Source organism: Somniosus microcephalus, chromosome 8 (assembly GCF_052327205.1).
Source record: "Somniosus microcephalus isolate GS21.2 chromosome 8, FLI_Smic_1.0, whole genome shotgun sequence".
Classification (NCBI taxonomy): domain Eukaryota; kingdom Metazoa; phylum Chordata; class Chondrichthyes; order Squaliformes; family Somniosidae; genus Somniosus; species Somniosus microcephalus.
In genome coordinates, this window is record NC_140994.1 from 270,099,194 (window position 1) to 270,114,338 (window position 15,145).

Here is a 15,145-nt window from a genome sequence, read left to right on the forward strand (position 1 = left end):
GTGGTGTATTTGGACTTTCAGAAGGCCTTCGATAAGGTCCCGCATAAGAGATTAGCGTGTAAAGTTAAGGCACATGGGATTGGGGGCAAGGTATTGACTTGGATAGAGAACTGGTTGGCAGACAGAAAGCAATGAGTCGGAATAAACGGGTCCTTTTCCGAGTGGCAGGCAGTGACTAGTGGGGTACTGCAGGGATCGGTCCTTGGACCCCAGCTATTCACAATATATATTAATGATCTAGACAAGGGAACTAGATGTAATATCTCCAAATTTGCAGACGACACAAAGCTGGGTGGGCGTGTGTGCTGTGAGGAGGAAGCCGAGAAACTCCAGGATGATTTGGACAGGTTGGGTGATTGGGCAGAAGCATGGCAGATGCAATATAACCTGGATAAATGTGAGGTTATCCACGTTGGTGGCAATAACAGGAAGGCAGATTATTATCTAAATGGCAATAGATTAGGAGACGGGGAAGTGCAATGAGACCTGGGTGTCCTTGTGCACCAGTCGCTGAAGGTAAGCATGCAGGTGCAGCAGGCGGTTAAGAAGGCAAATGGTATGTTGGCTTTCGTAGCGAGAGGGTTCGAGTACAGGAGCAAGGATGTCTTGCTGCAGTTGTACAGGGCCTTGGTGAGACCACACCTTGAGTATTGTGTGCAGTTTTGGTCGCCTTATCTGAGGAAGGACGTTCTTGCCATGGAGGGGTGCAGCGAAGATTCACCAGGCTGATACTTGGGATGGCAGGAATGACGTATGAGGAGAGATTGGGTCGATTAGGCTTGTACTCGCTGGAGTTTAGAAGAATGAGAGGGGATCTCATTGAAACTTATAAAATTCTGTCAGGCCTGGACAGACTAGATGCAGGAATGATGTTCCCGATGGTCGGGGAGTCCAGAAGCAGGGGTCACAGTCTAAGGATAAGGGGTAGGCCATTTAGGACTGAAATGAGGAGGAATTTCTTCATCCAGAGAGTGGTGAACCTGTGGAATTCTCTACAGGAAACTCTCGATTTACCGGCACCTAAATAACAGGAAATCTCGGTTAACCGGCAAAATTCAGGAGTAGGTTCAGGTAACTTTTATTACTTGCCTTCCTCCATCTGTTGCTGTGCAAGGGTGTGGCTGCAGCTGTTGCTAAGCTACAGAGACGCTTGCAACTTGTGGCCATTGTTCTGAACCTGTTGCTAAGCAACAGGGTTTGTTGCTTTATACGGAGCTCCCAGCTCCGTATCTTTTACTATAGAGTTCGGTTATCTGGAATTGTTGATGAACCGGCACCACGTCGGTCCCGTCCGTGCCGGATAAAAAAAAAAGTTTCCTGTACCACAGAAGGCAGTGGAGGCCAGTTCATTAAATATATTCAAGAAGGAGTTGGATATATTTCTTAAGGCTAAAGGGATCAAGGGATATGGGGAGAAAGCAGGGACAGGGTACTGAATTTGGATGATCAGCCATGATCTCATTGAATGGCGGAGCAGGCTCGAGGGGCCGAATGGCCGACTCCTGCTCCTATCTTCTATGTTTCTGTGTTCAGAGGGACCTGGGTGTCCTAGTGCACGAAACACAAAGTTAACATGCAGGTACAGCAAGCAATTAGGAAGACAAATGGTATGTTGGCCTTTATTGCAGGGGGGGTTGGAGTATAAGAGTGAGGAAGTCTTGCTCCAATTGTACAGGGCGATGGTGAGACCACACCTGGAGTACTGGGCACAGTTTTGGTCTCCTTATCTAAGGAAGGATATACTTGTCATAGAGGCGGCGCAACGAAGGTTCACTAGATTGATTCCTGGGGTGAGAGGGCTGTCCTATGAGGAGAGATTGTGTAGAATGGGCCGATACTCTCTGGAGTTTAGAAGAATGAGAGGTGATCTCATTGAAACATACAAGATTCTGAGGGGGATTGACAGGGTAGATGCTGAGAGGCTGTTTCCCCCTGGCTGGAGTGTCTAGAACCAGGGGTCACAGTCTCAGGATAAGGGGTCGGCCATTCAGGACTGAGATGAGGAATTTCTTCACTGAGGGTGGTGAATCTTTGGAATTCTCTACCCCAGAGGGCTGTGGATGCTCAGTCATTGGGTATATTCAAGACAGAGATCGATAGATTTTTGGACTCTAGGGGAATCAAGGGATATGGGGATAGTGCGGGGAAGTGGAGTTGATGTTGAAGATCAGCCACGATCTTATTTAGTGACTCGAGGGACCATGTGGCCTACTCCTGCTCCTATTTCTTGTGTTCTTATATTTGTCCCACTATTACTTTGTGCAGAGTGGTGGAAGGCTGGTGCCACTCAAGTGAGAGTGGAGGCGCTCAGTTCATTGATTCTCGTTCCATTATTGTGGTGGGGGGGGGGGAAGGGAGAGAGGAGATCTCAAACTGGTAAAGGTGAGGAGTACAATTGGCGATCCTCCTAATAGGATGTAAGCAGTTCAAATGGTCATCCTGCACCCCGAAAGGCATTCCTTGGCCGGGTGATGTGTACTTCTCATAGCTGAACAGTTGCTGTTCATGTGATGCGCTCTGGGGTTTTCCTGTGACTAAAATGAACAATGGTTTAAAAAAAGCACCTGAATTGAAAACTAGTTGCTTTCCAACAGCAGGGGCGGTTGATGGCTACCGTGCTATATGCTTCAGGGTATGATGTTTTGTATTGTATGTTTTGAGTCTTGCTGTAGATTTTTCAACTTTGAAGGTTATAAGTGTGATTTTTCAACCCGCAAACATTTTATCACTGCCTTCGGTTGCCAAGTGACGGGATCTTTGCTGTTTCTGTTTTTAACTTGGACACTCTCTCTGATCTACCATTCTTTAAATAGTGTGCAGCTGGACAAACATGCTATCGTTCCTCCTAAGCTGCAAGGGTGTGCGGCCATGCAGCAATCCGGAGGTCCCGCGCAGGCCGCTCACAAGCTGTAAGATATCGCGCAGCAAATTTAAAGGGACCGCACGCAGAGAAAATTTATAGGGAACATTGAACTGCTCCACTGTTAGTCTGACATCATGGACAGTAGTGAATACGGCATATTGTTGATTGAATTGTCATACGTGGCTCAGTGGGTAGCCCTTGCACTTCTGAGTCAGAAGGTCGTGGGTTCAAGCCCCACTCCAGAAAATTGAGCCCATAATCCAGGCTCTGACACTCCAGTGCAGTACTGAGGGAGCACTGCACTGTCTGAGGTGCCATCTTTCAGATGAAACGTTAAACCGAGGCCCCATCTGCCCTCTCGAGTGGACGTAAAAGATCCCATGGTACTACTCAAAGAGCAGGGGAGTTCTCCTGGGTGTCCTGGCCAATATTTATATCTCAAGCAACATCACTAAATCTGTTTTTATCTGGTTATTATCACATTGCTGTTTTGGGATCTTGTGTGCAAAATGGCTGCGACTTTTCCTACATTACTGTACAACAGTGACACTTCCAAAGTACTCAACTGGCTGTAAAGCACTTTACCTGATGTCGTGAAAGGTGCTACAGAAATGCAAGTTTTTATTTCATTGTCATGGTTCCAGATGCTGAACTTAAATAATTTTCTTTCGATTGGAATTATTTATACAGGAAACTTTGGTTTATCCGGAGGTTAACTGTCCGGAATGCTCGAGCCACCGGCAAAAATCAGGAGCCGTTTCGTTAGGGTTTTTTTTCTTTTCGTTGCTTTTTTCTCAACAGTCAAGCTCTGCAAGGTCTCGCTGAAGCTGTTGCTAAGCTACAGCGACGCTTGCAAGGTACGCCGTCTGTTTAGAAGCTGTTGCTAAGCAATAGGGTTTGTTGCCAGATACGGAGCTCAAAATCTCCATATGTTTCAACATTAGCGCTGGTTTGTCCGGCAGTTTTGATGGGACGGCAACAGCTCGGTGCCGGATAGCGCAAAGTTTCCTGTAGCTTAATTCATTGTGAACAAGGCCTGCAAAAAAGTAAATGCCTTCCATTTTGGGAGTGGCTTAGACACTCTCCTCTGAGACCTGCATTCAATTGGAGCCCAGACTCTGATTTATCTCCGTGTGCTAGCAGTAACCTGCGACATCTGTTTGGCAGGTTGGGCACTCCTAACCTAGATTCTACCAGATGTGAATCCACAGCGCAAAGCAATAGTTAGCTTTGGGTCCAAAATAGCCTTTTCTTTTTTGAACAGAATAGTGAAGCAACACTGTTAAGATGGGGTAAGATTACAAAGTCTTTACAGCACAGAAACTGGCCATTCGGCTCACCAAGTCTATGCCGGTGTTTGTGCTCCACACGAGCCTCCTCCCACTCCTCTTCAGCTCGCCCCAGGATGCTGGCTTTGTAGTGCAGGCTGTTTTACAGTACTGATCTCTCAAAGCTTAGAATCATAGAATGATTACAGCATGGAAGGCAGGCATTCAGCCCATAGCCCTGCAATTTTTTTTCCCTACAGGTACTTATCTAATTCCCTTTTGAAAGCAGTGATTGAACCTGTCGCCATCACCCTTTTAGTCCATGCATTCCAGATCATAACTGTTGCGTCCGTGTATAATAAGACACAGACTGCGGAGAACGGTACAACAGGTGTTTACTCAACGTGGCTCACACTGCAACTGATCTGTACAGATTACTACTCAGTGCTATATACAGGTGTGGTCACTGCCGGTACTGCAGTATACATGAGCTGTAAAAGATAGTTCCCCCCCCCTTAAAGGTATATACATTACAATAACCACTCGCTGCGTTTATTAAAAAAAAAAAAAAAGTTTTCTTGCGTCGCCTTTGGTTCTTTTGCCAATCACCTTAAATCTGTATCCTCTGGTTCTCGACCCTTCTGCCAATGGGAGCAGTCTCTCTATCTACTGTCCAGACCCCTCATGATTTTGGACACCACGTTCTCTTCTCATTCTTCTCTGCTCTAAGGTGAACAACCCTAGTTTCTCCAATCTACCCACGTAACTGAAATGCAGGTTTTTATTTCATTGTCATGGTTCCAGATGCTGAACTTAAATAATTTTCTTTCAATTGGAAATACTCGTAGCTTAATTCATTGTGAAGAATATTTTCTGCACCCTCTCTAAGGCCTTCACACCCTTCCTAAAGTGTGGTGCCCAGAATTGGGGACACTACTCCAGTTGAGGCCGAACCAGTCTTTAATAAAGGTGGTTCATAATTTCCATGTATTTGTACTATATAACTCTATTCCTGAAGCCCGGGATCCCATATGCTTTTTTAACTGCTTTCTCAACCTGCCCTGCCACCTTACATAGATACATAGAAGATAGGAGCAGGAGTAGGCCATTCGGCCCTTCGAGTCTGCTCCGCCATTCAATGAGATCATGGCTGATCATCCAAATTCAGTACCCGGTCCCTGCCTTCTCCCCATATCCCTTGATCCCTTTAGCCTTAAGAAATATATCCAACTCCGTCTTGAATATATTTAATGAACTGGCCTCCACTGCCCTCTGTGGCAGAGAATTCCACAGGTTCACCACTCTCTGGGTGAAGAAATTCCTCCTCATTTCAGTCCTAAATGGCTTACCCCTTATCCTTAGACTATGACCCCTGGTTCTGGACTCCCCGGCCATCAGAAACATCCTTCCTGCATCTAGTCTGTCCAGGCCTGACAGAATTTTATAGGTTTCGATGAGCTCCCCTCTCAATCTTCTAAACTCTAGTGAGTATAAGCCCAATCGACCCAATCTCTCCTCATACGTCATTCCTGCCATCCCAGGTATCAGCCTGGTGAATCTTCGCTGCACTCCTTCCATGGCAAGAACGTCCTTCCTCAGGTAAGGTGACCAAAACTGCACACAATACCCAAGGTGTGGTCTCACCAAGGCCCTGTACAACTGTAGCAAGACATCCTTGTTCTTGTACTCGAACCCTCTTGCTACGAAGGCCAACATACCATTTGCCTCCTTAACCGCCTGCTGCACCTGCATGCTTACCTTCAGCGACTGGTGCACAAGGACACCCAGGTCTCTTTGCACTTCCCCTTCTCCCAAACTATTACCATTCAAATAATAATCTGCCTTCCTGTTTTTGCCACCAAAGTGGATAACCTCACATTTATCCACATTATAGTGCATTTGCCATGTGTCTGCCCAATCACCCAACCTGTCCAAATCGTGCTGGAGTTTCACGACATCCTCCTCACAGCATACCCTCCCCCCCCCCCCCCCCAGCTTTGTGTCGTCTGCAAATTTGGAGATATTACATCCAATTCCCTCGTCCAGATCATTAATATATATTGTGAACAGCTGGGGTCCTAGGACCGATCCTTGCGGTACCCCACTAGTCACTGCCTGCCACTCGGAAAACGACCCGTTTATTCCAACTCTTTGCTTTCTGTCCGCCAACCAGTTCTCTATCCAAGTCAATACCTTGCCTCCAATCCAATGTGCCTTAATTTTGCACGCTAATCTCTTATGCGGAACCTTATCGAAAGCCTTCTGAAAGTCCAAATACACCACATCCACTGGTTCTCCCTTATCTATTTTACCAGTTACATCCTCAAAAAATTCCAGTAGATTAGTCAAGCATGATTTACCTTTTTGTAAATCCATGTTGACTTTGTCCGATCCAGTCACTGCTTTCCAAGTGCTCTGCTATTACATCTTTTATAATGGACTCCAGCATTTTCCCCACTACCGATGTCAAGCTTACCGGCCTATAATTCCCCGCCTTTTCTCTACCACCTTTTTTGAATAGTGGGGTAACATTAGCTACCCGCCAATCCATGGGTACCGTTCCAGAGTCTATCGAGTTCTGGAAGATGACCAGCAATGCATCTACTATTTCTAGGTAGTACCCTGGGATGTAGATCATCAGGCCCTGGGGATTTATCGGCCTTCAGTCCCATCAATTTTCCTAACACCATTTCCCTACAAATACTGGTTTCTTTCAGTTCCACCCTTTCATCAGACCCTATGTTCCCCGGCATCTCTGGGAGGTTATTTGTGTCCTCCTTTGTGAAGACAGAACCGAAATATGTATTTATTTGGTCTGCCATTTCTTTGTTCCCCATTATAAATTCCCCCGATTCTGACTGCAAGGGACCTACGCTTGACTTCACCAATCTTTTTCTCTTCACATATCTATAAAAGCTTTTACAGTCAGTTTTTATGTTCTCTGCAAGCTTACTCTCATATTCTAATTTCCCTTTCTTAATTAATCCGTTTGTCCTCCTTTGTTGAATCCTAAACTGCTCCCAATCCTCAGGGTTATTGCTTTTTCTGGCCAATTTATATGCCCTCTCCTTGGACCTTATGCTATCCCTAATTTCCCTTGTTAGCCACGGTTGGGTCACCTTTTTTGTTATATTTTTATGCCAAACTGGGATGAACAAATTCTGTAGTTCATCCATTCGGTCTTTGAATGTTTGCCGTTGCCTATCCACCGTCAACCCTTTGAGTGCCATTCCCCAATCAATCCTACCCAACTCGCTCCTCAGACCATCATAGTTTCCTTGATTTAAATTGAGGACCCTAGCCTCCGAGTCAACTACTTCATTCTCCATCTTAATGAAGAATTTGATCATATTATCGCTCCGACCCAAGGGGCCTCTTACAACAAGATTGCTAATTAATCCTTTCTCGTTACATAATACCCAGTCTAAGATGGCCTGATCTCAGGTTGGTTCCTCGTCATATTGGTCCAGGAGACCATCCCGTAAACACTCCAGGAATTCCTCCTCCACAGTATTGTTACTCATTTGGTTGGCCCAATCTATATGTAGATTAAAGTCACCCATGATGACTGCTGTGCCCTTATTGCACGCTTCTTTAATTTCTCTTTGAATGCCATCCCCAACCTCCGCCTTACTGTTTGGAGGTCTATAAACCACTCCCACTAACGTTTTTTTCCCCTTAGTATTTCTCAATTCTACCCATACAGATTCCACCTCATCAGAGCTAATATCCTTCATTACAATTGTGTTAATCCCTTCTTTAACCAGTAATGCTACCCCACCTCCCTTTCCTTTTTGCCTATCTTTCCTGAATATCGAATACCCCTGGATGTTGAGTTCCCAGTCCTGGCCTTCCTTGAGCCACGTTTCCGTAATCCCAACCAAATCGTATTTGTTTACTTCTATTTTGCGCAGCCAATTCATCCACCTTATTACAAATGCTCCTTGCATTAAGACACAAAGCCTTCAGGCTTGTTTTTTTAACGCTCTTAGACTTATTAGAATTATTATTTACTGTGGCCATGTTTGATTTATACCATTGATTTCTCTGACTGCCACTTTTGTTTTTCTCCTTCCTATCTTTTGCTTTTATCCTTGTTTCCCTTTCCTCTGTCTCCCTGCTCAGGTTCCCAACCCCCTGCCATTTTAGTTTAAACCCTCCCCCGCAGCACTAGCAAACACTCCCCCTAGGACATTGGTTCCAGCCCTGCCCAGGTGCAGACCGTCCGGTTTGAACTGGTCCCACCTCCCCCAGAACTGGTTCCAATGTCCCAGGAACTTGAAACGTTCCCCCGGCACCATTCCTCTAGCCACGTATTCATCTGAAGTATCCTTCTATTTCTACTCTGAGTAGCACGTGGCACTGGTAGCAATCCTGAGATTACTACCTTTGAGGTCCTGTTTTTTAATTTATCTCCTAACTCCCTATACTCCGCTTTTACGACCTCATCCCGCTTTTTACCTATATCGTTGGTGCCTATATGCACCACGACAACTAGCTCTTCACCCTCCCCTTCCAAGATGTTCTGGAGCCGCTCGGAGACATCCTTGACCCTTGCACCAGGGAGGCAACACACCATCCTGGAGTCTCGTTTGCGGCCGCAGAAACGCCTATCTATTCCCCTTACAATTGAATCCCCTATTACTATAGCTCTCCCCCTCTTTTTCCTCCCATTCTGTGCAGCAGAGCCACCCCTGGTGCCAGGAAGTTGGCTGCTGCTGCCTTCCTCTGATAAGCCATCCCCCCCAACAGTACTCAAAGTGGAGTATCTGTTGGAGAGGGGGATGGCCACAGGGGACCCCTGCACTACCTGCCTGCGCCTAGTACTCTGCCTGTTGGTCACCCGTTCCCTTTCTTCCTGTCCAACCTCTACCTGCGGTGTGTCCAACTCCGTAAATGTGCTATTCACGTTGTCCTGAGCATCGTGAACGCTCCAGTATGTGTCCAATCGCAGCTCCAGCGCCGCAATGCGGTCTGTCAGTAGCTGCAGCTGGACGCACTTCCTGCACATGATGTTGTCAGGGACACCGGAAGTGTCCGAATTCCCACATATCGCAGGAGGAGCAGATCACGGGGCCCGGCTGTCCTGCCATGACTTACCCTTTGATTTAATTTAAATTCAATTAATTAATCAATCCCACTAATTACACTACAGTTAACTGGTTTACCAACAGTCCCTGCTACACCAGAGAGACCTTAGAAACTATAAACCAGAGTTAAAGTTTAATAAAAAGAGAGATACTCACCAACCAATCACTTACCTGCTTCCTGGTGACGTCACTCTTTGATTACTTTTTACCTGTCTCCCCTGCTGTTGAATTGGTCGGGCTGCTCCTGGCTCACTGCCGCCGATGCTGTGTTCCCACACAGGCCCGCTCTAGTCGGGCTGCTCCTGGCTCACTGCCGCCGGTGTAACTGCCGCCGATGCTGTGTTCCCACACAGGCCCGCTCTAGTCGGGCTGCTCCTGGCTCACTGCCGCCGATGCTGTGTTCCCACACAGGCCCGCTCTAGTCGGGCTGCTCCTGGCTCACTGCCGCCGATGCTGTGTTCCCACACAGGCCCGCTCTATTCGGGCTGCTCCTGACTCACTGCCGCCGATGCTGTGTTCCCACACAGGCCCGCTCTATTCGGGCTGCTCCTGACTCACTGCCGCCGATGCTGTGTTCCCACACAGGCCCGCTCTATTCGGGCTGCTCCTGACTCACTGCCGCCGGTGTAACTGCCGCCGATGCTGTGTTCCCACACAGGCCCGCTCTGGTCGGGCTGCTCCTGACTCACTGCCGCCGGTTTGAACTGCCGCCGATGCTGTGTTCCCACACAGGCCCGCTCTAGATTTGTGTACATATACCCCCAGGTCTCTCTGTTCATGCACCCTCTTTAGGATTGTACCCTTTAGTTTATATTTCCTCTCCTCATTCTTTCTACCAAAATGTATCACTTCGTACTTTTCTGCGTTAAATATCATCTGCCACGTGTCCGCCCATTCCACCAGCCTGTCTGTCCTCTTGCAGTCTATCATTGTTCACCATACTTCCATGTTTTGCGTCATCTGCATATTTTGAAATAGTGCCCTGTACACCCACGTCCAAGTCATTAATATATAACAAAAAAAGCAGTGGTCCTAGAACCGGCCCCTGAGGATCACCACTGTATACCTTCCTCCAGTCTGAAAACCAACCGTTCACCACTACTGTTTCCTGACACTTAGCCAATTTCATATCCTTGCTGCCACTGTCCCTTTAGACGATTACTACGACTGGGTGGCAAGGGATAGCTGCAGGTATCTTGAATTTTTGGATAGGTGCCTTACAGAAAAGTAGTTACCATTACACTATACTTCCAGGTATGAAATTTATGCATGGCAGGCTTTGGCTGCACACTCGTAGGAACAGGAGGAGGCCATTGAGCCCTCGAGCCTGTTCCGCCATTCAAAGAGATCATGGCTGATCTGCAACTTAACTCATACTCGCCTTTGGCCCATATCCCTTAATACCTTTGGTTAACGAGCTGTTAATCTCAGATTTTAAATTAACAATTGACCCAGCATCAATTGCCATTTGTAGAACAGAGTTCCAAACTCCTCCCACCCTTTGTGTGTAGAAGTGTTTCCTAATTTCACTCCTGAAAGGTCTGGCTCTAATTTTTAGACTATGCCCCCTAGTCCTAGACTTCCTAACCAGCAGAAATAGTTTCTCTCTATCTATCCTATCTGTTATAAACTTATAAAATTCTGACAGGACTGGACAGACCAGATGCAGGAAGGATGTTCCCGATGGTCGGGGAGTCCAGAACCAGGGGTCACAGTCTAAGGATAAGGGGTAAGCCATTTAGGACAGATGAGGAGGAATTTCTTCACCCAGAGTGGTGAACCTGTGGAATTCTCTACCACAGAAGGCAGTTGAGGCCAATTCATTAAATATATTCAAGAAGGAGTTGGATATATTTCTTAAGGCTCAAGGGATATGGGGAGAAGGCAGAGACAGGGTACTGAGTTTAGATGATCAGCCATGATCTCATTGAATGGCGGAGCAGGCTCGAGGGGCCGAATGGCCGACTCCTGCTCCTATCTTCCTCATAATATCTTGAAAACTTTGATCAGATCACCCCTTAACCTTCTAAATTCTAGGGAATACAACCCTAATTTGTGTAAAATCTCCTCAACGTAACCCTTGAAGTCTGGGTTTCACTCCCTCCAAGACCAATATATCCTTCCTAAGGTGTGGTGCCCAGAACTGCTCCCAGTGCTCCAGGTGTGGTCTAACCAGGGTTTTGTACAGCTGCAGCATAACTTCTACCCCCTTGTATTCTAGCCCTCGAGATATAAAGGCCAGCATCCCATTAGCTGTCTTGATTATTTCTGTACCTGTTCATGACATTTTAATCTATGCACCCCCCCTCCCCCCCCAAGGCTCTTTCAACCTGCAAGGGGTGAAAATTGATGGACGGGATGTACTAGAAAGGCTGGGTATGCTTAGAGTGGATGAGTTGCCTGGTCCAGATGGCTTGCATCCCAGGTTGCTAAGGGAATTGGAGGAGGAGATAGCGGAAGGGCTTGCCATAATTTTCCAATCTTCCCTAGATGCGGGGGAGGTGCCTGAAGATTGCAAAAATGCAAATGTGACCCCATTGTTCAAGAAAGGGTGTAAGGACAATCCTAGTAACTACAGGCCGGTCAGTTTAACATCAGCGGTGGATAAAGATTTAGAACCACTAATCAAGGAAAAAATTATCGGGCACTTGGAGAGGTTTAAGCTAATTAAGGAGCGCCAACATGGATTTGTAAAAGGCAGATCGTGTTTGATTAATCTAATTGAATTTTTTGATGAAGTAACAGAGGATCGATGAAGGGAATGCAATGGATGTTGTCTACATGGATTTTTGGAAGGCGTTTGACAAAGTACCACATAGAAGGCTGGTTAACAAAATTGAGGCTCATGGAATAGATGGGTCAGTGACAGCTTGGATAAGGAATTGGCTTAAGGACAGAAAACAGCGAGTTGTGGTAAATGGCTGTTTTTCAGACTGGAGGATGGTAGACAGTGGTGTTCCCCAAGGGTCAGTGCTGGGGCCACTGCTTTTTTTGATATATATAAATGACCTGGATTTTGGAATCCAGAGTAGAATTTCTAAATTTGCCAATGACGCCAAACTTGGGGGTGTGGCAAACAGTGAGGATGATACCAATCGACTGCAACAGGACATAGAAAGGGTAGCAGAATGGGCAGACAAGTGGCAGATGGAATTTAATACAGAGAAGTGTGAGGTGATGCATTTTGGCAGAAGGAACAGGGAGAGGCAATATACACTTAATGGCACAGTTTTAAAGAGTGTGCTGGGACAGAGGGACCTGGGAGTTAATGTGCATAGGTCCCTGAAGGTGGCGGGACATATTTTCAATGAGTGGTTAGCAAAGCATATGGGATCTTGGGCTTCATAAATAGTTATTGAGTACAAAAGTAGAGAAGTTATGCTGAACCTTTATAAAGCGCTGGTTAGGCTACAACTGGAGTATTGTGTCCAGTTCTGGTCACCACACTTTAGGAAGGATGTGAAGGCCCTTGAGAGGGTGCAGAGGAGATTTACCAGAATGGTTCCGGGGATGGGGGATCTTAGCTACAAGGACAGGTTGGAGAAGCTGGATTTGTTTTCATTAGAGCAAAGGAGGTTGAGGGGTGATTTGATCGAGGTGTACAAGATTATGACGGGTTTGGATAGGCTAGACGGGGAAAGGCTGTTCCCACTAGCTGATGGTACAAGGACTAGGGGACACAGATTTAAGGTTTTGAGCGAGAGATACAGGGGGGATGTGAGGAAAAACTTTTTTACGCAGTGAATGGTGAGGACCTGGAACTCGCTGCCGACGGAAGCGGAGACACTCAATGTTTTCAAGGGGAGACTGGATAGGCACTTGAGGGAAATAAACTTGCAGGGCTACGGGGATAGAGCGGGGGAATGGGACTGACTGGATTGCTCTACAGAGAGTGGGCACAGAATCGATGGGCTGAATGGCCTCCTGCGCCATTATGACTCTATGATCTCCACTGTTTTTAGCTTTTCACCATTTAGAAAGTACCCTGTTCGATCCTTTTAAGGTGCAAAGGGAATGACCTCACATTTGCCGACATTGAAATCCATTTGCCACAGTTTTGCCCATTCACTTAATCTGTCGATACCCCTTTGTAATTTTATGCTTCCATCTACACTGCCTACACTGCTGCCTATCTTTGTGTCATCGGCAAATTGGGATATCTGACTTTCTATCTCATCATCTAAGTCGTTAATAAATACGGTGAATAGTTGAGGCTCCAACACAGATCCCTGTGGGACACCACGAGTCACATCCTGCCAGTTTGAGTACCTGCCCATTATCCCTACTGCCTGTCTCCTGCCGCTCAGCCAATTTCCTAACCAGGTCAATTTGCCCTTCATTCCATGGGCTTCTACCTTAGTTAACAGTCTCTCTTGTGGGACTTTATCAAATGTCTTCTGGAAGTCCATATAAATAACATCCATAGACATTCCCTTTTTTTACGACTTTAGTCACCTCTTCAAAAGATTCAGTCAGGTTTTTCAGGCATGACCTACCTTTCACAAATTGTAGCTTGAAGCTTCTCAATTTGGATAGTATGTCCAGCATTCAGGAACTGTTTGAAACTGCAGTGAAGATTTCCATAGCTGTTTGAATTAAAGTAGCTAATTATGAATCTCTCTCGAATGTTCTTGCTCTGATTTGCCTTGTATTTGAAAACTGCTCTGGCCCTTGTTCTGCAGGAACTGTCTGATTCTTTACATCAGCAGCTTGAAGCCTTCCAGGAGGAAATGACCAAGGAGAAGCTTCTGTTGGAGGAGGAGCTGGAGGGGGCCCTGGATGAGCTCGAACAGTTGCAGCTGAAGGAGGTGGAGGCCGAGGAGTTGGTCAAAAAGCTGGAGAAGGAGAACAAACTGAGAATGAGAGAGCTGGCTGGGCTGCGGCGAGAACTGGACGGGTCAGTCTACTCGAGTGGCCTCGTTCCCTGCTTAATAAAGGGCAATGTTAGTCCCAACCTGGAAATTAGGGACACCTAAGGGACTTGCTTCAGGTGTCCTTATTTTCAAAATGGTCATTGTATGTACAGTAAACCAGATGCACCAAATACCTCAGCATTGGCTGTATCTCCTGCAACGTTCCTTTTTTTGTTAGTTGTCGCCTGGGGTCGTGCTTAATTCCACAGCCCTGCCAGCTGGGATGTGTTTTCTGTTGAGTTTCCCAGTTCATTGCCATCTTGGGGTCCTTTCCCATCGAGGGAGAGATGTCCTGATCCTGAGATCTGCTACATAGGTAGCCTGTACAGGGGAGGTGACTGCTGGAGTGCCTGGGAGATCCTAATCAAATGCGGGGGGGGGGGGTGTTTAATGTCCTGATGCAGCTGCGAATGTTTGAAGTGCTGAGGGTGGGGGGTCAGTGGAGGGGGTGTGGGAAAAGGGAAGGAGGGTGTGTAGGGGGCTGACGGGCTCATCTGTACCTGACGACCTGGTGGAGCAGGATTACCAACTTTGGTCGGAGGCATTCCTGGCGGTCTGACCACATGATACCTAATCATGTGACATCCAAGCACGTGACTGCTACAAATGTCATTGGATTTACCTTTTATAAAGATTGGGTTCTCCGTAATTCTGAATCTTTATTTGTGGTTTTACATAGAAGATAGGAGCAGGAGTAGGCCATTCGGCCCCTCAAACCAGCTCCGCCATTTAATGAAATCATGGCTGATCATCCAAATTCAGTACCCTGTCCCTGCCTTCTCCCCATATCCTTTGATCCCTTTAGCCTTAAGAAATATATCTAACTCCTTCTTGAATATATTTAATGAATTGGCCTCAACTGCCTTCTGTGGTAGAGAATTCCACAGGTTCACCACTCTCTGGGTGAAGAAATTCCTCCTCATCTCTGTCCTAAATGGCTTACCCCTTATCCTTAGACTGTGACCCCTGGTTCTGGACTCCCCCGCCATCGGGAACATCCTTCCTGCATCT

The 15,145-nt window shown here is 46.7% G+C and overlaps 1 protein-coding gene across 4 annotated transcripts in view; it reads left to right on the forward strand.

Annotated features, from left to right (window-relative positions):
* hmmr (hyaluronan-mediated motility receptor (RHAMM)) overlaps window positions 1-15,145 on the forward strand; it is a 91,618-nt gene that overhangs the window by 38,931 nt on the left and 37,542 nt on the right. For all 4 annotated transcript variants that reach the window (XR_015079418.1, XM_085996075.1, XM_085996073.1 and 1 more), the window contains one exon: window positions 13,904-14,118. Coding sequence is in view for 3 of the 4 variants with exons in the window: in XM_085996075.1 (XP_085852201.1) it covers window positions 13,904-14,118 (215 nt within the window). In the remaining variant the exon portion in view is untranslated. The remainder of the gene's footprint in view (window positions 1-13,903; window positions 14,119-15,145) is intronic.